We start from the raw sequence: 25,806 nt of genomic DNA, 5'->3' as shown, positions 1-25,806 counted from the left end.
GGTCTGGGCATTAATAGTTAATAATAAAATCACTGAGTGTATGTGATTTAGCCAATTTATATCCCTGTCTCCCTTCTGGTCTCAGAAACAATGTCCCATCTTTTATACAGCAGCAGATAATCAGTTAAAACAATGATTAATCAGAGTTAGGATGTTTCCTCTGTTCAGGCTACTGATAACTGTTTATAAACCTCTAACTGTGTGTTTCATGGTATTAGTTGTCTCAAGTTGGTAGCAGTTGTAGGGAATTAGAAGCAGATGCTTGGAGTGTGCGTCAGTTGCTGGGAGTTGGTATAAGTTGCCTGGAGTGTGCATCAGTTGCTGGGAGTTGGTATAAGTTGCCTGGAGTGTGCATCAGTTGCTGGGAGTTGGTATAAGTTGCCTGGAGTGTGCATCAGTTGCTGGGAGTTGGTATAAGTTGCCTGGAGTGTGCATCAGTTGCTGGGAGTTGGTATAAGTTGCCTGGAGTGTGCATCAGTTGCTGGGAGTTGGTATAAGTTGCCTGGAGTGTGCATCAGTTGCTAAGATTTGGTATAAGTTGGTTAGAGTTTGCATCAGTTGCTGGGAGTTGGTATAAGTTGCCTGGAGTGTGCATCAGTTGCTAAGATTTGGTATAAGTTGGTTAGAGTTTGCATCAGTTGCTGGGAGTTGGTATAAGTTGGTTAGAGTTTGCATCAGTTGCTGGGAGTTGGTATAAGTTGGTTAGAATGTGCATCAGTTGATGGGAGTTGGTATAAGTTGGTTAGAGTTTGCATCAGTTGCTGGGAGTTGGTATAAGTTGGTTAGAGTTTGCATCAGTTGCTGGGAGTTGGTATAAGTTGGTTAGAATGTGCATCAGTTGATGGGAGTTGGTATAAGTTGGTTAGAGTTTGCATCAGTTGCTGGGAGTTGGTATAAGTTGGTTAGAGTTTGCATCAGTTGCTGGGAGTTGGTATAAGTTGGTTAGAGTTTGCATCAGTTGCTGGGAGTTGGTATAAGTTGGTTAGAATGTGCATCAGTTGATGGGAGTTGGTATAAGTTGGTTAGAGTTTGCATCAGTTGCTGGGAGTTGGTATAAGTTGGTTAGAGTTTGCATCAGTTGCTGGGAGTTGGTATAAGTTGGTTAGAGTTTGCATCAGTTGCTGGGATGTTGGCATAAGTTGCCTGGAGTATGCATCAGTTGCTAAGATTTGGTATAAGTTGGTTAGAGTTTGCATCAGTTGCTGGGAGTTGGTATAAGTTGGTTAGAGTGTGCATCAGTTGATGGGAGTTGGTATAAGTTGCCTGGAGTGTGCATTGGTTGCCTGGAGTGTGCTTCAGTTACTGGGAGTAGGTATAGGATGGTTAGAGTTGGCATCTGTTACTGGGAATTGGTGTAAGTTGCCTGAAGTGTGCATCAGTTGCTAAGAGTTGGTATAAGTCAGTTAAAGTTTGGATCAGTTGCTGGGAGTGTGCTTTAGTTGCTGGGAATTTGTATAAGTTGGTTAGAGTGTGCATCAGTTGCATGGAAGTGTATATCAGTTGTATGGAGTGTGCATCAGTTGCTGGGAGTTGGTATAAATTGCCTGGAGTATGTGTCAGTTGCTGGGAGTTGGTATAAGTTGCTTGGAGTTTGCATCAGTTGCTAAGAGTTCATATAAGTTGGTTAGAGTTTGCATCAGTTGCTGGGAGTTGGCATCAGTTGCCTGGAGTGTGCATCAGTTGCTAAGAGTTGGTATAAGTTGGTTTGAGTGTGCATCAGTTGCCGGGATTTGGTATAAGTGGTTAGAGTTTGCATCGGTTGCTGGGAGTAGGTATAGGTTGGTTAGAGTTGGCATCAGTTGCTGGGAGTTGGTATACGTTGTCTGGAGTGTGCATCAGTTGCCTGGAGTGCGCATCAATTGGTTAGAGTGTGCATAAGTTGCTGGGAGTTGGTATAAGTTGGTCAAGGTGTGCATCAGTTGCTGGGAGTTGGTGTAAGTTGCCTGGAGTGTGAATCAGTCGCTAAGAGTTGGTATAAGTCAGTTAGCGTTTGCATCAGCTGCTGGGAGTGTGCTTTAGTTGCTGGGAGTTGGTATAAGTTGGTTAGAGTTTGCCTCAGTTGCTGGGAGTTGGCATTAGTTGCCTGGAGTGTGCGTCAGTTGCTGGGAGTTGGTATAAGTTGCCTGGAGTGTGCATCAGTTGCTGGGAGTTGGTATAAGTTTCTTGTAGTGTGCATCAGTTGCTAAGAGTTGGTAGAAGTTGGTTAGAATTTGCATCAGTTGCTGGTAGTTGGTATAAGTTGCCTGGAGTGTGCATCAGTTGCTAAGAGTCGGTATTAGTTGGTTAGAGTGTGCATCCGTTGCTGTGAGTTGGCATAAGTTGCCTGGAGTGTGCATCAGTTGCTGGGAGTTGGTATCAGTTGCCTGGAGTGTGCGTCAGTTGGTTAGAGTGTGCATCAGTTGGTTAGAGTTGGTATCAGTTGCTGGGAGTTGGTATAAGTTGCCTGGAGTGTGCGTCAGTTGGTTAGAGTGTGCATCAGTTGGTTAGAGTTGGTATCAGTTGCTGGGAGTTGGTATAAGTTGCCTGGAGTGTGCATCAGTTGCCTGGAGTGTGCATCAGTTGCTGGGAGTTGCTATAAGTTGGTTAGAGTGTGCATCAGTTGGTTAGAGTTGGTATCAGTTGCTGGGAGTTGGTATAAGTTTCCTGAAGTGTGCATCAGTTGCCTGGAGTGTGCATCAGTTGCCTGGAGTGTGCATCAGTTGCTGGGAGTTGACATTAGTTGGTTAGAGTGTGCATCAGTTGCTGGGAGTTGGTATAAGTTGCCTGGAGTGTGCATCAGTTGCCTGGAGTGTGCGTCAGTTGCTGGGAGTTGGCATTAGTTGGTTAGAGTGTGCATCAGTTGCTGGGAGTTGGTATATGTTGTCTGGAGTGTGCATCAGTTGCAAGGAGTTGGTATAAGTTGGTTAGAGTGTGCATCAGTTGCTGGGAGTTGGTATAAGTTGCCTGGAGTGTGCATCAGTTGCCTGGAGTGTGCGTCAGTTGCTGGGAGTTGGCATTAGTTGGTTAGAGTGTGCATCAGTTGCTGGGAGTTGGTATATGTTGTCTGGAGTGTGCATCAGTTGCAAGGAGTTGGTATAAGTTGGTTAGAGTGTGCATCAGTTGCTGGGAGTTGGTATAAGTTGCCTGGAGTGTGCATCAGTTGCTAAGAGTTGGTATAAGTTGGTTAGAGTTGGTATAAGTTGGTTAGAGTTGGCATCAGTTGCTGGGAGTTGGTATAAGTTAGCGTTTGCATCGGTTGCTGGGAGTTGCTATAAGTTAGTTAGAGTTGGCATCAGTTGCTGGGAGTTGGTATAAGTTGCCTGGAGTGTGCATCAGTTGCTGGGAGTTGGTATAAGTTAGTTAGCGTTTGCATCAGTTGCTGGGAGTTGGTATCAGTTGCTGGGAGTTGGTATAAGTTAGTTAGCGTTTGCATCAGTTGCTGGGAGTTGGCATCAGTTGCTGGGAGTTGGTATAAGTTGCCTGGAGTGTGCATCAGTTGCTGGGAGTTGGTATAAGTTGGTTAGAGTTTGCCTCAGTTGCTGGGAGTTGGCATTAGTTGCCTGGAGTGTGCATCAGTTGCTGGGAGTTGGTATAAGTTTCTTGTAGTGTGCATCAGTTGCTAAGAGTTGGTAGAAGTTGGTTAGAATTTGCATCAGTTGCTGGGAGTTGGTATAAGTTGCCTGGAGTGTGCATCAGTTGCTAAGAGTTGGTATAAGTTGGTTAGAGTGTGCATCAGTTGCTGTGAGTTGGCATAAGTTGCCTGGAGTGTGCATCAGTTGCTGGGAGTTGGTATTAGTTGCCTGGAGTGTGCGTCAGTTGGTTAGAGTGTGCATCAGTTGGTTAGAGTTGGTATCAGTTGCTGGGAGTTGGTATAAGTTGCCTGGAGTGTGCATCAGTTGCTGGGATTTGGCATTAGTTGGTTAGAGTGTGCATCAGTTGCTGGGAGTTGGTATAAGTTGGTTAGAGTGTGGATCAGTTGGTTAGAGATGGTATAAGTTGGTTAGAGTTGGTATCAGTTGCTGGGAGTTGGTATAAGTTTCCTGGAGTGTGCATCAGTTGCCTGGAGTGTGCATCAGTTGCTGGGAGTTGGCATTAGTTTGTTAGAGTGTGCATCAGTTGCTGGGAGTTGGTATAAGTTGCCTGGAGTGTGCATCAGTTGCCTGGAGTGTGCGTCAGTTGCTGGGAGTTGGCATTAGTTGGTTAGAGTGTGCATCAGTTGCTGGGAGTTTGTATATGTTGTCTGGAGTGTGCATCAGTTGCTGGGAGTTGGTATAAGTTGCCTGGAGTGTGCATCAGTTGCTAAGAGTTTGTATAAGTTGGTTAGAGTTGGTATAAGTTGGTTAGAGTTGGTATTAGTTGCTGGGAGTTGGTATAAGTTGGTTAGAGTTGGCATCAGTTGCTGGGAGTTGGTATAAGTTGCCTGGAGTGTGCATCAGTTGCTGGGAGTTGGTATAAGTTAGTTAGCGTTTGCATCAGTTGCTGGGAGTTGGTATAAGTTAGTTAGCATTTGCATCAGTTGCTGGGAGTTGGCATCAGTTGCTGGGAGTTGGTATAAGTTGCCTGGAGTGTGCATCAGTTGCTGGGAGTTGGTATAAGTTGCCTGGAGTGTGCATCAGTTGCTGGGAGTTGGTATAAGTTAGTTAGCATTTGCATCAGTTGCTGGGAGTTGGTATAAGTTGCCTGGAGTGTGCATCAGTTGCTGGGAGTTTGTGTGTGTGTAACTATACTGTGAGTATGACAGCACTTATGTTTCTCTAACAGATTCAACGTGAAGCTTCCCCCACCCAGCAGCGGCCTTAGAGTCATATACACACCGGGGCCCGTGAGTATCTTGTTGTAATCATGAAGTAGGTGAATGAATATTAATGTCAGTATCAGGTGGCATATAATGTGGTGTTGCATTATGTCTAGAATACCAGCTGCCACATTTACAGTAAATTCCTTTACTTGATGCCAGTGTTACTTATAAAATCTGACAGTACTGCAATCTATTTGTATCGGACTAGATGTAATACAGAGATGTAGGTACCAGCTGCATACTAACCCTCTGGCATTACTTTCCATGCACGGTGTACAGGTGGCTGCAGGGATGGAGCGCACTCTGGGAGTAGAACTGTTTGCTTTGGCCATCGGTCTGGAAGGCCCGGAGGGAGCAGCACCGTGGTCATATTGTATTGAGATCCAAACTGAAGTGGAGACCTTATTCCTGCCTGTTACAGCAAATATCCTTTATACAGTTAGTTTACAAACCAAGTAACCAGCGGGGAACCAGACATTGAGGAAACATATCCTAAACCCTAAATAACCCCAGCTCTATGTATAATGGCTAATCTGACTAATGTGTAACGATATCAGAAGATACTAAATAGTAAAACACAGCCCGTTTGAGCCAAACACGCAATAATCCAGATATAAACTGAATTGGATACAAGCAGATCATTTAGAAACATAAAGTTAACAGAGGGTCAGGAGCGGAGGGCCCACCTAGTCTGCCTATTTAGGGCTGTATTATAAGTGGTGCGCAATTGTATAATCCCGCTTGCGCACAAACTTCGCTAGATGTAATCTTTTAACGCGGGCGGGTTAGCACACATATTACAAGATGAAAGGTAAAGGAACATTAAACACATATATTCAGTAATTATGCTTTGTTTTTAACATATCACTTAAATCCGCAGGGGCGTATTTAGGTTTTGTGCTGCCCTAGGCACTCAAAATTCTGCTGCCCCACCCCTCACCCCACCTCAGGTTTAAGGCCTTTTTTTAGACATAATATTTTTGGGGCAGGGTATAAAACATTAAAAAAATTTCTTTTTAAGTAGATCACTAGGGCTTGCATTCACTCTGGTCACACACACAAATATATATAGACATTATTTTGCAAGTCAGATGATTAAAGTGTTTATATCAGAAAAAAATATCCTTCACTGTATGATAGTTTGTCAGTGGGTAGTTGTTTAACCTTAAACATCTTCTTTGGTGATTGACAGTTATTTAAGCAAAATATCTGCTTGGATAAATATGTAATGAATATACAAACTGGCCTTTAAAAGTACTTAAAAAATACAACAGTAGTTATGATAGGTTTAGGAATTGTATCCTAGGGGATAAAGTCACATGATACAATCATAATAAACTATATACTTGTATTGTTTCTGAATGTATTAAATGCATACAACATATTTTCAGTTGTGTTTTAAGTCACATGGTATAGATTCAGCAATAAATACTTATTCTTTGCATGTATGACAGATAGACAAACAGTAAATGTACAAGTATTTAGTGACTAATCCGTTTGAGTATTTTAATGCCTAATGAAGATGTATTGAAGGGAGAAAGGCATATGCTGTTTCACAGTGGTCACGGTGTAGTGCACACTGCACTGTGTAGTCTGTGTGAGTCTCAATCACGCGGTGGAGCCAGGAAGAATACCGCATTCCCTCTCAGTCCAGGCCAGGCTGCGCAAGTGAGCTCCGCCTCCACTGTCACCATGTCATGCGCACCCACATGCAATCCCATAGGGTAGTAATAGCCGGGCCAGCCATTTAAGTCATTACTAATTGGTTGATTTAGCCACCCAGCCGTGAGTACAGTAGAGTGGCCCTAGGGACTCAAAATTCTGCTGCCCCTTAAAAATCTGCTGCCCTAGGCACTGGCCTTGTTGGCCTATGCCTTAATACGCACCTGCTTAAATGTTTACATGTTTATACAGATTGTTTTGTGATCTCACCTTCCTATGCATATTTGTAAGCTTTATAATTGCAAGGAAACCACTGCCTACAGAATGCGGTGAGCGCCACCATATTGTAACGTACATTACACTATGATGAAGACTCACATGACGCCCGCTCCCGTGACCACTTATGCGCATGCATACTAAAATAAATAGTCTCCACTGAATCTATGAAGCTTGCTCTCAGCAACTATGTGAGCGAGCTTCATAGAATCAGTGTAGCTATTTATTTAACAGCTGTGTTATAGAGGACCGGCTTGGCATCGATCTAATGTGTTACTGAAGTTCTATACTTACATTCAATAATGATGGCAGCAACCGCTAGGAAAATATGACAATGAATTGTGTCTTTGCTTATTCTGTAGAGCGTATCCATGCGCGCTCACAGCAATATGAAAAGACTAAGGGTTTAGCGCACATCACTTTCCCCATGGTTTACACGGATGCTCTGCTAAAGGGTGAGGCACTGAATTTAAAATAATAAATTAACAAGTAGGATACTATATATATTTAAAAAAATGCGGTTTGATTTTTAAGAATATAAAATACATTATGGATATAAAAAAAACATATAATGACAAGTATTAATGGTCCCTTTAAGTTTGCACATGAGCAAAAGCCGATGTGCGCTTACGTTAGGACTTCGGATATCACATTTGCGTTAACTTCTTCTCCCTATATACTACAATAAAGCGCACTGAATAAAAAAAACACTTATAGCTTGCGCGGTAACCTGACACTGCCTTAAACCTACAGCGCTAAAACCGAAGTGAGTTATAAATATTTTACATTCCAGTGTTCTTTATAAAGAAGAAAATGTTCTTTTTATTTTTTAATATTTATTTCCATACAGCTAGATTACGAGTTTTGCGTTATGAGTCAAATAGCATTGTTATGGCCCATAACGCTTCATTTTCCCTAACGCTGCTATTACAAGTCTTGTCGATATAGGTGTACCGCACACCTTTAAGCCAGTCACGCAACGTAAGTCCTTTTTTAATGGGACTCCCATAACGCCACTATTACGAGTTCTCCTGTGAGGCCAAAAAGTGAGCGGTACTATCTATAACCACAAGATCTGTATCGCCATCTAAAGTCAGTAGTTATAAGTTTTATGTTACAAAGCTGTAGCATAAAACTCATAACTAAAGTGTTACAAAGTACACTAACACCCATAAACTACCTATTAACCACTAAACCTAGGCCCTCCCGCATCGCGAACACTATAATAAATGTATTAACCCATAATCTGCCACTCCGGGCATCGCTGCCACTATTAAAATGTATTAACCCCTTTTCCGCCGCTCCCCGACATCGTCGCCGCTATAATAAACCTATTAACCCCTAAACTGCTGTCCTCCTGCATCGCAAACACTATTTAAATATAATTAACCCCTAATCTGCCGTCCGCCCACACCGCAGCTATAATAAACCCCTAAACTGCAAGCCCCCACAACGAAATATACTTAAATAAACTATTAACCCCTAAACTGCAAGCCCCCACAACGAAATATACTAAAATAAACTATTAACCCCTAAACTTACCCCCCCAACTTTATATTAAAATTACAATTTCCCTATCTTAAATTAAAACATACCTGTCAAATTAAATGAATTAATTTTAAACTAACAATTAAACTAACTACCAATTAAATTAAACTAAACTACACATTCAAAAAATCCTAACATCCTAAAACGATCTAATTACAAAAAACAAACAAAACTAAATTAGAAAAAAAAAAACACTAAATTACGAAAAATAAGAAATAAATTATCAAAAATAAAAAAAGAATTTTACCTAATCTAATAGCCCTATCAAAATAAAAAAGCCCCCCCCCCCAAAAAAAAAATAGAAAAACCCTAGCCTACAATAAACTACCAATGACCCTTTAAAGTGCCTTTTGTTTGGCATTGCCCCAAAGATATCAGCTCTTTTACTTGTAAAAAAATTAAAATACAAACACCCCCCAACAGTAAAACCCACAACCCCCAAAACCAACCCCTCCCCAAATAAAATAACTATCTAAAAAGAACTAAGCTCCCCATTGCCCTGAAAAGGGCATTAGTATGGGCATTGCCCTTAAAAGGGCATTGAGCTCTTTTACATGCCCAGACCCTTAACTAAAAATAAAGCCCGTCCAACAATATTTTTAACTGTGTGTGTGAAACAAGTTATGAATATAAAACCCTGTGTATACTGCTCCACTTTGAGCCCCACTAATGCGGTTATCACAGGATGTGTAGAATGTTCACATAATTTCTCCCAAGAAAGACAATATATTAGATTTTAGAGGCTTACCACTCCTGTAGCGGTCCCTTCGGAGTAGATTCAAAATATATACTTGTCTCTGTAGAATCCTCTACTCGCTCTCGTAATACAGCGTGTAAAGCCAAACTTATTGTGGTGTGTAGAGCATCGTTCTGATGCCGGCACCGTCTCAGCCAGCAACGGTTGCTCCAATGAAATCGCTGGGATCCTCCACCCCCCCAGAATAATAGAAGAGAAACAGTTGCACAAAAGTCGCGCTCTCAAAAGAAATCGGCAAGGAGAGATTATTTCAAGGTATAAAATGTTCTATTTATTTAATCCAGTTTAAAAGCAACTGGATTAAATAAATGGAACTTTTTATACCTTGAAATAATCTCTCCTTGCTGATTTCTTTTGAGAGTGCGACTTTTGTTGCAACTAAAAATAAAACCCACCCAAAAAACCCTTCAAAAAACCTAACACTAACCCCCGATGATCCACTAACAGTTATTGAAGTCCCGCTTGAAGGATCCATCCAGCCAGCGAAGTCCTCATCCATGCTGCAAGAAGTCTTCATCCGGGCGGCCTCTTCCATCTTCATCCAGCCGGCGAAGTCCTCATCCAGGCAGCAAGAAGTCTTTATCCAGATGGCATCTTCTATCTTCATCCATCCGGCGCGGAGCGGTTCCATCCTGAATACATGTGGCGCGGAGCAACCTCTTCATATGATCGCCGCCGTAAACTGGAACTTGAATGCTGGATGGATGAAGATAGACGATGCCGCATGGATGAGGACTTCGCTGGCTGGATGGATCCTTTAAGCGGGACTTCATTAACTGTAAGTGGGTCGCCGGGAGTTAGTTTTAGGGTTTTTTTTAAGGGTTTTTTGGGTGGGTTTTATTTTTAGTTTAGGGTCTGGGCATGTAAAAGAGCCAAATGCCCTTTTAAGGGCAATGCCCATACAAATGCCCTTTTCAGGTCAATGGGGAGCTTAGCTTTTTTAGTTATTTTATATGGGGGGGGTTGGATGTGGGGGTGGTGGGTGTTACTGTTGGGGGGTGTTTGAATGTTTTTTACAGGTAAAAGAGCTGATATCTTTGGGGCAATGCTCCACAAAAGGCCCTTTTAAGGGCCATTGGAAGTTTATTGTAGATTTTGATAGGGCTATTAGATTAGGTGTAATTTTTTTTTTTTTTTTTGATAATTTGTTTCTTAATTTTTGTAATTTAGTGTTTGTTTTTTTATGTAATTTAGTTATTTTTATTTTTAGTAATTTTAGTGTTTTTTTTTTTTTTTTGTAATGTTAGGTTTTAGTGTAAAGCAAGTTAGGTTTTATTTCACAGGTAAGTTTGTATTTATTTTAACTAGGTAGTTATAAAATAGTTAATAACTACTTACTAACTAGTCTACCTAGTTAAAATAAATACAAACTTACCTGTGAAAGAAAAATAAAACCTAGGCTAGCTACAATATAACTATTAGTTATATTGTTGCTAGCTTAGTGTCAGGGTGTCTGGAATCAGACTCTGACGAGAAGTGCAAAAATAATCACACCTTTATTAATAACAAAGAAATAATAAAACGTCCACAAGTCAAATAAAAAGCCAGGAGTCAAAGCCAGAGCTGGTAGTCAGACAAGCCAAGTCAGGAGCCAAAGCGAGTAGTCAGACGAGCCGAGTCAGGAACTAGGAGGGACGTCAGACAGCCAGGTAATACACAGGAACAGGAACTCACAAACAGGTCTGAGACAACGCAAGGGCAAAGCATACTGAACAGAGGCCCTTTAAATAATAAGTGATGACATCACAATACTGAGACTGCAACCTGTCTCACACGGATGATGTACACCAGTCCGGCCATAAGAGGGTGTGCAGGAAATGAGCAGCATCAGACACTCTGCACCAGATTCAGTAACAGATAAGTAAAATGGCTGCCAGCAGCACGTGGCAAACAAAGCAGGGAAAAAACCCTGACAGTACCCTCCCCTCAACGACCCCTCCCCTGCGGGAGGACAAAAGGCTTATTGGGGAAACGGGCATAGAAAGGCACGGAGGAGGGCGGGAGCATGAACATCAGAGGAGGGAACCCATGAACGCTCCTCCAGACTGTAGCCCCTCCAGTGAACCAAATACTGTACGTGGCCCCTGGACATACGAGAGTCAATAATGCTGCTGACCTCATATTCTTCATGGTTGTCAACAGAGATAGGATGAGGCAACACAGTGGTAAACCGATTACAAACCAATGGTTTCAAGAGGAAGACATGAAAAACATTGGAGATACGCATTGCAGGAGGAAGGTCAAGAGCGTAGGCCACAGGATTGACCTGTCAGAGTATTCGAAAAGGACCAACATAATGGGGAGCCAGTTTATTGGAAGGCACCCGAAGGTTCAAGTTGCAAGAGGATAGCCAAACCCTCTCACCAACCTGGTAGGAAGGCGCAGGCAGATGCCTACGATCAACCGGGAAGTTTTGGCGCTGCATAGAACGATGAAGGTAATCCTGAATCTGCACCCACGTGGAACGGAGTTGCTGGAGATGCTCCTCCAAAGCGGGAATACCCTGAGACATGAATGAATCGGTCAGCATGGATGGTTGGAACCCATAATTCGCCATGAATGGAGATAACTGGGAGGAAGAATTAATAGCACTATTAAGAGCGAACTCTGCCCAAGGTAAGAGTTCAAACCAATTATTATGGTGATCTGAGACATAGCAACAGAGGAACTGTTCCAGAGCTTGATTAGACCGTTCGCAGCTCCATTAGATTGAGGGTGATATGCCTAAGAGAATGAAAGCTGGATCCCCATTTGAGCACAAAAGGAACGCCAAAATCTGGAGACAAACTGGTTACCCCAGTCCAAGACTATCTCCTTGGGTAACCTATGTAATCGGAAGACCTCCCGGGCAAAAATTGAAGTAAGTTCCTGAGCAGTAGGCAGCTTCTTCAAGGGAATGCAATGTGACATTTTAGAAAAACGGTCAATCACCATTAGGATAACAGTATTGCCATTGGAAACAGGGAGCTCGACAATGAAGTCCATGGAAAGATGTGTCCAAGGACACTCACCATTAGCAATAGGTTGAAGAAGACCCACAGGAAGACGTTGAGGAGTCTTATTCTGTGCACAGACTTAGCAGGAGGCAACATATGGAGCAACATCAGAACGAAGACCTGGCCACCAGAATTGTCGAGTGACAAACCAAATCATTTGGTTCTTGCCCGGATGACCTGCGGCTTTAGGATAGTGGTAAGTGTGCAATAGTTTATTTTGAAGATTCTCAGGAACAAAGCACTTACCACTAGGTTTCTCAGGAGGTGCATTGGTTTGTGCAGCCAGGATCTCCTCCGCCAAGGGAGAAGTCAAATTAATATGTATGGTAGCCAAAATATGGTCAGGAGGTATAACTGGAATAGGTACAGACTCCTCCTTGGACAGAGTTGAAAATTGTCGAGAGAGGGCATCAGCCCTAACATTCTTACTACCAGGCAGGTAAGAGACCACATTATTAAATCGACACAAAAATAGCGCCTATCTGGCCTGTCAGGGCGACAAACGTTTTGCTTCGGATAGATAAGTCAAATTCTTGTTGTCAGTAAAAATGAGCACTGGTACGCTAGTACCCTTGAGAAGGTACCTCCATTCCTTGAGTGCTAAAATTATGGCCAGTAATTCCCTGTCACCAATTTCATAATTGCACTACGCCGGAGACAATTTCTTAGAGAAGAAAGGATGCAAGGAACCGTCAGGCGTAGGACATTGAGACAAGAGGACACCTACTCCAGTCGACCTCAAGAATGAAAGGCAGGACAGGGTTAGGATGAGCCAGAACTGGAGCGGCAGCAAAGGCAGTCTTAAGACTCTCAAAAGCCTTATTTTGCAGAAGGTGACCAATGGAGTGGATCATTCTTCTTACGGGTCATGTCAGTGATAGGTTTGACCAAGGAAGAAAAGTTTTTTATAAACTTCCTATAGTAATTGGCAAAGCCCAAAAAACATTAAATAGAGCGAAGACCAACTGGGCGAGGCCACTGCAGGACTGCAGACAACTTGTCAGGATCCATGGAGAACCCTGCAACGGAGGTTACATAACCTAGGAAGGTTACTTGAGTCTGATGGAACTCACATTTCTTGAGTTTACAAAACAGGCCGTTCTAAAGTAATCTCTGAAGTACCCATGTAACATCAGAATGATGAGCCTCAAGAGTGGGTGAGTGTATGAGGATATCATCGAAGTACACCACAACACACTGTTGCAACATATCTCATAGGACATCATTAATAAATTCCTGGAAAACAGCTGGAGCATTACATAGGCCAAAGGGCATTACAAGATACTCATATAATGCCCGCTCCTGGTGTTAAATGCTGTTTTCCATTTGTGGCCCTCCTTAATCCTAACGAGATTGTATGCTCCTCTCAAATCAAGTTTAGAAAAGACCGTAGCTCCCTTGAGTTGATCAAAGAGTTCCGTAATGAGCGGAATAGGTTAAGCATTCTTAATGGTAAGACGATTAAGACCCCTATAATCGATGCATGGTCTTAACTTGCCACCCTTTTTCTTCATGAAGAAGAAGCCAGCCCCTGCAGTGCGGGATTTGCGGATGATCCCCCGTGACAGAGCATCAGCAACATACTCCTCCATAGCACAATTCTCTGCAACAGACAGAGGGTAAACCCGGATGAGGAGGAATGGCTCCTGGTTGCAGGTCTATGGCACAATCGTAAGACCGGTGAGGAGGCAACGTACTGGCACGCACCTTGTCAAATACGTCTAAGGACTCTTGGTACTCCTCTGGCAATTGAGATACAGAAGAAGTGCTCAAGACTTTGACTGATTTCCGAAGACAAGTGGAGATACATTGTGGGGACCATGACAAAATTTCAAACCTGTGCCAGTCGAGACTGGGATTGTGCTTTTGGAGCCAGGTATAACCCAGAACAACCGGAAAATGCGGAGAGTTAATCACCTGGAACTAGAGGGTTTCAAAATGGAGAGCCCCGACAGCCATGGATAACGAAGCGGTTTCGTGAGTAACGTGTGCGGGCTGAAGGGGCCTGCCATCAATGGCCTCAAGAGCAAGCGGAATGGACCGAGGCAATACAGGAATGGAGTGCTTGGATACCTTAGGTGTGAGCGTTTCCCGGCCGTGTAGTACAAGACTTTAAAAGGTGGCCCTGTAACCCACAATAGAGGCAGAGCCCTTCCCTTCTCCTAAAGGCCCTCTCTGGCGCGGAGAGATGCGTGAATCCCAACTGCATCGGCTTAGCAGCACCTGGTGACTCGGGACCAGTAGGCATGGGAGGAGAGGGAGGCATGGGTGGGAACGAACACGTAGGAGACAACAGGACAGGAGGCTTCCGCAAGTGCTCCTTAAAAGAGGGCCTCTCTCTGAGTCTGATGTCAATTAGGATAAAAAATACACCAAAGCCTCAAGATCCTCTGGTAAATCTCTGGCAGCAACTTCATCTTTAATCGCATCAGAGAGCATATGAAAGAATACGGCAAAAAGGGCTTCATTGTTCCAACCTACCTCTGCGGCAAGTGTACGGAACTCAATGGCATACTGAGAAACAGATCTCGTACCTTGCTGAATGGACATGAGTCGTTTAGCAGCAGATGAGGAGCGAACCGGAACATCAAAAACCCTTCGAAAGGAGGCCACAAATTCAGGGTAATTTGAGATCACAGGTTTAATAGTCTCCCACAAGGGATTAGCCCAGGCAAGAGCTGTGTCAGAGAGTAAAGAGATGAGAAATCCCACCTTAGCTCTGTCAGAGGGACACGCCTGAGGTAACATCTCAAAGTAAATGCCAACCTGGTTCAAAAACCCTCTGCAGTGAATAGGATCGCCTCCATATTGCTGAGGTAGAGGTGCAGAACTGAACATGCTCCTGGTAGGACTAGGTGCAGCAGCGGAAACAAGAGCAGCCATAACATGTGGGACACTCTGGTCCAAATGTGCAGTGCGAGTCAGCAGGGTTTGTAGGGCTAGTGCAAATTGATACAAGCGGTGATCCTGTTCATCCATCCTGGAAATTATTGTAGATAAAGGTGGATTATTAGCACCATCAGGATGCATGGCCCTTGCGTAATGTCAGGGTGCCAGGAATCAGACTGAGACGAGAAGTGCAAAAATAATCACACCTTTATTAATAACAAATAATAAAATGTCCACAAGTAAAATAACAACCCAGGAGTCAAAGCCAGAGCTGGTAGTCAGACGAGCCAAGTCAGGAGCCAAAGCGAGTAGTCAGACGAGCCAAGTCAGGAACCAGGAGGGACATCAGACAGCCAGGTAATACACAGAAACAGGAACTCACAAACAGGTCTGAGACAACGCAAGGGCAAAACATACTGAACAGAGGCCCTTTAAATAATAAGTGATGACATCACAATACTGAGACTGCAACCTGTCTCACACGGATGATGTACACCAGTCTGGCCATAAGGGGGCGTGCAGGAAATGAGCAGCATCAGACACTCTGCACCAGATTTATTAAGAGATAAGTAAAATGGCTGCCAGCAGCACATGGCAAACAAAGCAGGGAAAATACCCTGACACTTAGATTTTATTTTACAGGTAAGTATTTAGTTTTAAATAGGAATTATTTAGTTAATAATTGTAACTTTAGTTTAAGCTCTATTTTAATTATGTTAAAGTTAGGGGGTGTTAGGCTTAGGGGTTAATGGATTTATTTAGTGGTAGTGATGTGGGAGGCCAGAGGTTTAGGGGTTAATAAATTTAGTATAGTGGCGGCGACATCAGGAGTGGCAGATTAGGGGTTAATAGTTTTATGTAGGTGGCGGCGATGTTGGGGTGGCAGATTAGGGGTTAATAATGGTATGTAGGTGGCGACGATATCGGGGGTGGCAGATTAGGGGTTAATAACTGTATGTAGGTGGCGGCGATATCGGGGGTGGCAGATTAGGGGTTAATAACTGTATGTAGGTGGCAGCAATGTCGGGGGCGGCGGATTAGCGGTGTTTAGACACAGGGTTTATGTTAGGGTGTTAGGTTTAAACGTAACGTTTTATTTCCCCATAGACATCAATGGGGCTGCGTTATGGAGATTTTCATTCCGCGATCGCAGGTGTTAGGCTTTTTTTTCCCCCTGCTCTCCCCATTGATGTCTATGAGGAAATTGTGCACGAGCACATCAAAGCATCGCTTGATTTCGGTGTGGCATGGAGCTCAACGCAACCATTTTGTCCGCACAAGCCTGCTTTTTAAAAACTTGTAATAGCAGCGCTATATGGAGGTGAAATAACGCCGCTTTTGTGGCAGTCGTTAAAATCCCTATAGCGCTCAAAACTCGTAATCTACCTGATAGATATCTGATATTCTTTTTGTAAAATATATATCTATACCTATATATCTACAGTATATGAATATATACAGGTACAGATATATTGAAATATCTATTTTGAAATACAAAGAACATTTTCTTTTAAGTAAAGAACATTGGAATGTTAAATATTTCTATGAATAACACAGTACAACACATACAATATATAACAAATGAAAAATAAAGATTGTTCATTTTTAAAGGTGTTTGAGTGGAAAGGGCTCCAAAGTGTATAGATATGTGTATGTATGTATATATATATATATATATATATATATATATATATATATATATATATATATACATAAATACACTTTTGTGTGCATTATAATATTATATATAAACACACGCACACATAGACATATATGTATACATAATAGCCTTTTACAGTCAAAAACCTTGTTATATACCATATCCGTTTTTCACCCTTATAAAACATTTTTATTAATAGTTATATAAATATTGTTATCAGAAAGTGTATATATAAGTCCAGTACTTTATTTTAAAGGAACGTGAAACCCAATGATCATCCAATTTTAAACAACTTTCCATTTTACTTATATTATTTCATTTTGTTCCTTCTCTTGTTGCCCTTTGCTGAAAAGTTTATCTAGAAAAGCTCAGGAGCAGCAAACAACCTAGGTTCTAGCTGCTGACTGGTGGCTGCATATACAGTAAATACCAATAGTCATTGGCTGACCCATGTGTTCAGTTAGAAACCAGCAGTGCATTGCTGCTCTTTCAATAAATGATACCAAGAGAATGAATGTAATTTGTTTAAAATTGTCTGTTCTACCTAAATCATTACATTTTTTAGTTTTGTTTCCCTTCAATGTATTTATGTTGTGTTTAGTGAACCTTTTTTTTTTTTTTAAACTCTTACACTTCACACTAAGTTTCCAGGCACACTAAATCCAGTGAGCGCTCGAGCACAACCGTTTACTTTCCACTAGCTCTTAATGAAGTAGACTTTACACAGGATGATAAAATGTAATACTAATTTGCATGATCTTGATAACAAAGAAAATAAATAAACCGCTAAGGGCCAGATTACAAGTGGCTTGATCGCGCGACCATTAGAACGCATCTTTTATACTCCAAGTCCATTGCTTGAAATCTCGATGTTAAATGTCTACATTCATGTATTGTAAATGATCCTGACAGAATGTCACCAGTAATTCTCTTCATCAGGAGGGTCAGGTGGCACATGATTTATATGTTGTTGTTTTTTTATCACTTGTCTCCTTGTAGGTGTTTTAGCACTCAGACACTCACATACACCACGGTGAATAAAGAGTTAAACTGGTCTTATTGGTTAAATATGACCATGGCCACACAAGTTCTTCCAACAGTTTGTCCAGAGTCAATGAACAGAAAGATTCATTTTTTTCTGGCAATAAATATTCTGGCACAGAGTGTAATCAATATTACCCTCATCATTTTCAGGATCAGCTGGGAACGCAGCAACAAACATTTTCATAGACATTTTGTCTCCAATCTCTTACATTTATATTTATGTTCAGAAACATCTGTTAAGTGCAGTCAACATCAAGCAGATTAATAATATTTTTGGATAGTTTTCAGTGAAGTTGCAATAGGCAAAACATTTGAATGTCCCTGTTGTAAGTTGAAGCCAAATTCTTGGGCCTCTCCAGTCCTCTTTTCTTTTTACTCTCAGCTATTCGTGAAACTCTCAATCCTTTGTGTGCACACCTAATGTAGACCTGTCCCAATATTCCTCATTCTCATGGACCAGAGTACCACCATCTTATCTTGCCTAGTCCCAGCCTCGCATCTCTGCTCCTCAGCCACCATATCTCAACCTGGTCTCACTTCATTTTCACCATCTACCAACTGGGTATAAAGCATGGGGAAGGAGCAGCAGCTGCAACATATACGCTAGTATTGCAAGACACAGTTAGATGCCACTCAGCTTGAGATGTTAAAGGCTTAGGGCCCAATGATCAAAATCTTTTTGGCATGGTGTGAAAGAAAGATCTTTGGGATTTTTTTTTTACTTTACCTTATAATGGTAGAGTCTTTCCTGCAAATTCAGAACCATGCATAGCAAGATAAACAGCCCCCAAGCTAAAATGTGTGTTTTTAAAATTCTTAGATGGACCTCACCATACTGAACAGACTTCTTAGATCATCTTGTCTTAATGGAGAGTTTTAGATCATCAGTCCCTTAGTAAGATAAACCTTGTCAGCCTACATAAGAGTTTAGGGCTCAGCAGTTCCACACAGCTCCTCTTCAAATTGACAGAGATATAAAGGTAAAACTTCCTCTGAAGTTTGATGGACTTGTTCTGCAATATTCACCATAGATATATGTTAAGATTCACTAGCTTAATATTGTACTGTGACTCGATACTGACTGCACTACCCAGATCACTAGGGGGAGTGTTAAGCTCTTTATACAAAAGACTCAATGGTCCAGTTCTGGATTGTTTACACCAGCATCCATCTCTGGACAGCTATAGACATACAGAACTTCACATATGGTTTTACCTTGGGCCCCTACCTCAGGAGCTGTCTCTGTTGACCATAAGGATTTCATTCTGTATTAATCTGCCTCAAATATTGATTCTTTCATACAAAATAACGTGTTTTACACAACCATGAAGAAGAACAAAGCAGATAGCTCACACAACTTCATCTGAATGTTAGTTAACATCACACCTTCATTAATTATAAGATCTTATAGGCTTGTTTCTAAAGCATATTTTGCACCCAGTATTTGTATTTATTTTATTATATTGATCTTATCAGTGTACCACTGATCTGGCCCTGCACAGTATATTCAGCAGTCAAGGAAGTGGGTAATTAGTGGTTAGATTAGATGTACAGTGTGTTTAGGTATCAGGTAACATGACAGTCCAGGGCCTGCTTGTCTCTAAGTTTTTCTTAACTAGAGCTTCACCAGTTCTCACAGAGAAAGTGTATGAGAGCCGAGCTGAAGAGGGTAACTTGAGGACAAAGGCGCCAGGTGTCCGCCTGATCAGTACGAAGCTGAACTCTAGACTTCAGGGCATGAGAACCTTGCAGACAGGTAAGAGACTTCAGGGCATGAGAACCTTACAGACAGGTAAGAGACTTCAGGGCATGATAACCTTACAGACAGATAAGAGACTTCAGGGCATGAGAACCTTACAGACAGGTAAGAGACTTCAGGGCATAAGAACCTTACAGACAGGTAAGAGACTTCAGGGCATGAAAACTTTACAGACAGGTAAGAGACTTCAGGGCATGAGAACTTTAGGAGCAAAATACATGTGTATGTCTGTGTATAAATAAGTAGTCTCAGTGTTCAGAGTGACAGTTCCTACGGGGGCAGTATATTCAGATCTCTTCACTCCCCTTCCTTCCCCAGTGTCCCTTTCCTTGTGCTTTATAAAAAGGGTAACAAGGATTGGAAAGTGCTATAGAACATAGCTGGAGGAATTGTTATATGGAAGCCACGGCACACAAGGGCAGACATTAATAATGGTCCTGTAACTTGCAATGATTTTCTCGGAGAGACAGAAATACTTTCTCAATATAAAAGCCAGTTTTTTATGAATTAATTTATCCCAATCATATATTAAGCTCATAAAGGTATCTGCCATAGACAGTTTAGGTTCCTGCTTAAAAGGCTTCTGGCTTAAATAAATGGGTATTAATGCAATTTGTTATATATGTATCATATAGTAAGCATGGCATTGCAAAACATCATCTTAAACATAAATGTTTCAATAGGTGCATGCAGAAGAGCACGTACAGGACAGGCACATGCAGGGGAGAGAGAGCACTTACAGGACAGGCACATGCAGGGGAGAGAGAGCACTTACAGGACAGGCACCTGCAGGGCAGAGAGAGCACGTACAGGACAGGCACATGCAGAAGAGCACGCACAGGACAGGTGCATGCTGGGGAGAGAGAGCACGTACAGGACAGGCACATGCGGGGCAGAGAGAGCACGTACAGGACAGGCACATGCAGAAGAGCACGCACAGGACAGGTGCATGCTGGGGAGAGAGAGCACACAAAGGACAGGTGCATGCTGGGGAGAGAGAGCACGTACAGGACAGGCACATGCAGGGGAGAGAGAGCACATACAGGACAGGCGCATGCAGGGGAGAGATAGCACGCACAGGACAGGCGCATGCAGGGGAGAGAGAGCACATACAGAAAAGTCACATGCAGGGGAGAGAGAGCACGCACAGGACAGGCACACGCAGGTGAGAGAGCACACACAGGACAGGCGCATGCAGGGGAGAGAGAGCACACACAGGACAGGCACATGCAGGACAGGCACATGCAGAGGAGAGAGAGCACACACAGGACAGGCGCATGCAGGGGAGAGAGAGCACACACAGGACAGGCACATGCAGAGGAGAGAGAGCACACACAGGACAGGCGCATGCAGGGGAGAGAGAGCACACACAGGACAGGCACATGCAGAGGAGAGAGAGCACACACAGGACAGGCGCATGCAGGGGAGAGAGAGCACACACAGGACAGGCACATGCAGAGGAGAGAGAGCACACACAGGACAGGCACATGCAGGGGAAAGAGAGCACACACAGGACAGGTGCATGCAGGGGAGAGAGAGCACACACAAGACAGGCACATGCAGGGAAAAGAGAGCACACACAGGACAGGTGCATGCAGGGGAGAGAGAGCACACACAAGACAGGCACATGCAGAGGAGAGAGAGCACACACAGGACAGGCGCATGCAGGGGAGAGAGAGCACACACAGGACAGGCGCATGTAGGGGAGAGAGAGCAGGCACATGCAGAGGAGAGAGAGCACACACAGGACAGGTGCATGCAGGGGAGAGAGAGCACACAGGACAGGCGCATGCAGGGGAGAGAGCACACACAGGACAGGCACATGCAGGGGAGAGAGAGCACACACAGGACAGGCACATGCAGGGGAGAGAGAGCACACAAAGGACAGGCACATGCAGGGTAGAGAGAGCACACACAGGACAGGCGCATGCAGGGGAGAGAGAGCACACACAGGACAGGCACATGCAGAGGAGAGAGAGCACACACAGGACAGGCACATGCATGGGAGAGAGAGCACACACAGGACAAGCACATGCAGGGGAAAGAGAGCACACATAGGACAGGCACATGCAGGGGAGAGAGAGCACACACAGGACAGGCACATGCAGGGGAGAGAGAGCACACACAGGACAGGCGCATGTAGGGGGAGAGAGCACATGCAGGACAGTCACACGCAGAGGAGAGAGAGCACACACAGGACAGGCGTATGCAGAGGAGAGAAAGCACACACAGGACAAGCACACGCAGGAGAGAGAGAGCACACACAGGGCAGGCACATGCAGGGGAGAGAGAGCACACACAGGACAGGCACATGCAGAGGAGAGCACACACAGGACAGGCACATGCAGGGGAGAGAGAGCACACACAGGACAGGCGCATGCAGGGGAGAGAGAGCACACACAGGACAGACGCATGCAGAGGAGAGAGAGCACACACAGGACATGCTCATGCAGGGGAGAGAGCATACACAGGACACGCGCATGCAGGGGAGAGCACACACAGGACAGGCGCATGCAGAGGACAGAAAGCATACACAGGACATGCACATGCAGGAGAGAGAGCACACACACAGGGCAGGCACATGCAGGGGAGAGAGAGCACACACAGGACAGGCACATGCAGAGGAGAGCACACACAGGACAGGCACATGCAGGGGAGAGAGAGCACACACAGGACAGGCGCATGCAGGGGAGAGAGAGCACACACAGGACAGACGCATGCAGAGGAGAGAGAGCACACACAGGACATGCTCATGCAGGGAAGAGAGCATACACAGGACATGCGCATGCAGGGGAGAGCACACACAGGACATGCGCATGCAGAGGACAGAAAGCATACACAGGACATGCACATGCAGAGGAGAGAGAGCACACACAGGACATGCACATGCAGAGGAGAGAGAGCACACACAGGACAGGCGCATGCAGAGGACAGAGAGCACAAACAGGACAGGCGCATGCAGAGGCGATAGAGCACACACAGGACAGGCGCATGCAGGGGAGAGAGAGCACACACAGGACAGGCATATGCAGGGGAGAGAGAGCACACACAGGACAGGAGCATGTAGGGGATAGAGAGCACACACAGGACAGGCACATGCAGAGGAGATAGAGCACACACAGGACAGGCACATGCAGGGGAAAGAGAGCACACACAGGACAGGCACATGCAGAGGAGAGAGAGCACACACAGGACAGGCGCATGCAGAGGAGAGAGAGAGCACACACAGGACAGGCGCATGCAGAGGAGAGAGAGCACACACAAGACAGGCGCATGCAGAGGAGAGAGAGCACACACAAGACAGGCGCATGCAGAGGAGAGAGAGAGCACACACAGGACAGGCACATGCAGAGGAGAGAGAGAGCACACACAGGACAGGCACATGTAGAGGAGAGAGAGCACACACAGGACAGGCGCATGCAGAGGAGAGAGAGCACACACAAGACAGGAGCATGCAGAGGAGAGAGAACACACACAGGACAGGAGCATGCAGAGGAGAGAGAACACACACAGGACAGGAGCATGCAGAGGAGAGAGAACACACACAAGACAGGCACATGCAGAGGAGAGAGAGCACACACAGGACAGGAGCATGCAGAGGAGAGAGAGCACACACAGGACAGGAGCATGGAGAGGAGAGAGAGCACACACAAGACAGGCGCATGCAGAGGAGAGAGAGCACACACAGGACAGGAGCATGCAGAGGAGAGAGAGCACACGCAAGACAGGCGCATGCAGAGGAGAGAGAGCACACACAGGACAGGAGCATGTAGGGGAGAGAGAGCACACACAGGACAGGCGCATGCAGAGGAGAGAGAGCACACACAAGACAGGCGCATGCAGAGGAGAGAGAGCACACACACAGGACAGGCACATGTAGAGGAGAGAGAGAGCACACACAGGACAGGCGCATGCAGAGGAGAGAGAGCACACACAAGACAGGCGCATGCAGAGGAGAGAGAACACACACAAGACAGGCGCATGCAGAGGAGAGAGAGCACACACAGGACAGGAGCATGCAGAGGAGAGAGAACACACACAAGACAGGCGCATGCAGAGGAGAGAGAGCACACACAGGACAGGAGCATGCAGAGGAGAGAGAGCACACACAGGACAGGAGCATGCAGAGGAGAGAGAGCACACACAAGACAGGCGCATGCAGAGGAGAGAGAGCACACACAGGACAGGAGCATGCAGAGGAGAGAGAGCACACACAAGACAGGCGCATGCAGAGGAGAGAGAGCACACACAGGACAGGAGCATGCAGAGGAGAGAGAGCACACACAGGACAGGAGCATGCAGAGGAGAGAGAGCACACACAAGACAGGCGCATGCAGAGGAGAGAGAGCACACACAGGACAGGAGCATGCAGAGGAGAGAGAGCACACACAAGACAGGCGCATGCAGAGGAGAGAGAGCACACACAAGACAGGCGCATGCAGAGGAGAGAGAGCACACACAGGACAGGCATGTGCCGAGGAGAGAGAGCACACACAGGACAGGAGCATGCAGGGGAGAGAAAGCACGTACAGAACAGTCACAGGCAGGGAAGAGAGAGCACTCACAGGACAGGCACATGAAGGGGAGAGAGATCACACACAGAACAGGCACATGCAGGGGAGAGAGAGCACACACAAGACAGGCGCATGTAGGGGAGAGAGAGCACACACAGGACAGGCATGTGCCGAGGAGAGAGAGCACACACAGGACAGGAGCATGCAGGGGAGAGAAAGCACGTACAGAACAGTCACAGGCAGGGAAGAGAGAGCACTCACAGGACAGGCACATGAAGGGGAGAGCACACACAAGACAGGCGCATGTAGGGGAGAGAGAGCACACACAGGACAGGCATGTGCCGAGGAGAGAGAGCACACACAGGACAGGAGCATGCAGGGGAGAGAAAGCACGTACATAACAGTCACAGGCAGGGAAGAGAGAGCACTCACAGGACAGGCACATGAAGGGGAGAGAGATCACACACAGGACAGGCACATGAAGGGGTGAGAGGACATGCACAGTATAGGCACAAATGGGGGAGAGAGCACAAATGCACAGGACAGTTACATATGCGCCAAGAGAGCATACATAGGACATGTGCACATGGGCGAGCGAGCATGTGTAGGACAGGCACATAGGGCAGAGAGTGTGCATAGGACATATGTTTGGGGGAAACAACAGAGAGTACTGCACAAGTGAGGGGTGTACAAAGGTAGAATGTTTACATATAAAAAAGGCGAATAGGGAGCATTATGGTTTTGAGTATAGATGATCAGTCTGTGGCTTTAAGGCAGTTGTTAAATACTAATATCATATTGTTGTTGTTCTCTCTGCAGTGACAGATTCGGACTTCTGATCAGGATCTTCATCTCAGGACATCTGTTTTCATATTAGACTAATAAAATATTTTTACAAAATTGATTGTAATCTGTTTCTTTTGAGATGCAGTTTATGCAGGAAATAAAGAACCTTTAGCGCTGCGGAATCTGTTGGAGCTCTACAAATAACTAATAATAATAATAATAATAATAATAATAACCTGTATCCAGTTTATCAGATGTTAGTACAAGCAGTGATGGCTCTAGATATGTAACTGCAAACGTTAACCCCTTCTGTGTCCTCCAAATACAACATACAGCCGACAACTGTACTCTCCAAACAGAGCACTTGTGAACAGTGAAGCACAGCACCGTAATACAGAGGAAATATAGCATATGAAGGAACAGGAGCTCCTCTATGTCTAAACCACTAACAGAAAGACTAGAGGAATCAGGATGCATAGGGATTAGGTGGCGCACACTAAAGGATGCAGATTTTAATCTTTTGTAAGATAGTGAGTGTCCAGGAGCCATCACATGTGGTAATGAAGTCCAGTCCAACAGGAAGAGGAAAAACACCCAACATAACAGAACTTTAATCCCTCCCACTTTCCCATGATTCCTTAGTAATTTTTTTGCTTCCCGCAAGAAGTAATGGTGAAATTTGAAGTGCTATCCTTCACATTGTTTGAAATTGGTTCTCTAATTGATCTGAGACACATTTCTTCCTCAGAGAACATATAAACAGGGCAGAGGAGTGGACAGGAGTTCAGCAAGGCAGTGAAAATATTCTCCCAGCCTCACAGGTAAACCGTGGGCTTGCCTGCCAATCCTACAGTGTACGGCTCCTTGTGTTTGCACTGCCTCAGATGACCATCTATTGAAAGCAGGCATGGTGAGCATGGTGTAATGCTTGTGGGATATTCCACTATCAGACCAAACTTGGCCAGTTGTCTTCTTATCCCGGCGTCAAGTGAAATGAATAGGGAATATCCCAGAGTAGAGAGAGAGTTTGTAAAATGAGGTAAGCAGTACTCACAGCAGGCAGGGCAGTACTCAGCTGCAACAGGAAGGTAATCCAGCAGTATGGCAGTTCAGGGGTAAACCAATAGAAGGACCAGGA

The 25,806-nt window shown here is 44.6% G+C and overlaps 1 protein-coding gene across 1 annotated transcript in view; it reads left to right on the top strand.

Annotated features, from left to right (window-relative positions):
* SPAG17 (sperm associated antigen 17) overlaps positions 1 to 24,782 on the top strand; it is a 783,114-nt gene extending 758,332 nt beyond the window's left edge. The window contains exons 44-47 of the mRNA XM_053705129.1: positions 4,741 to 4,801; positions 5,057 to 5,201; positions 19,237 to 19,365; positions 24,702 to 24,782. Coding sequence (XP_053561104.1) covers positions 4,741 to 4,801; positions 5,057 to 5,201; positions 19,237 to 19,365; positions 24,702 to 24,721 — 355 coding nt within the window. The 3' untranslated portion in view covers positions 24,722 to 24,782. The remainder of the gene's footprint in view (positions 1 to 4,740; positions 4,802 to 5,056; positions 5,202 to 19,236; positions 19,366 to 24,701) is intronic.
* Positions 24,783 to 25,806: the final 1,024 nt, after the last annotated feature.

Source organism: Bombina bombina, chromosome 3, assembly GCF_027579735.1.
Source record: "Bombina bombina isolate aBomBom1 chromosome 3, aBomBom1.pri, whole genome shotgun sequence".
Lineage (NCBI taxonomy): Eukaryota > Metazoa > Chordata > Amphibia > Anura > Bombinatoridae > Bombina > Bombina bombina.
This window is presented reverse-complemented; position numbering and strand designations above follow the sequence as displayed.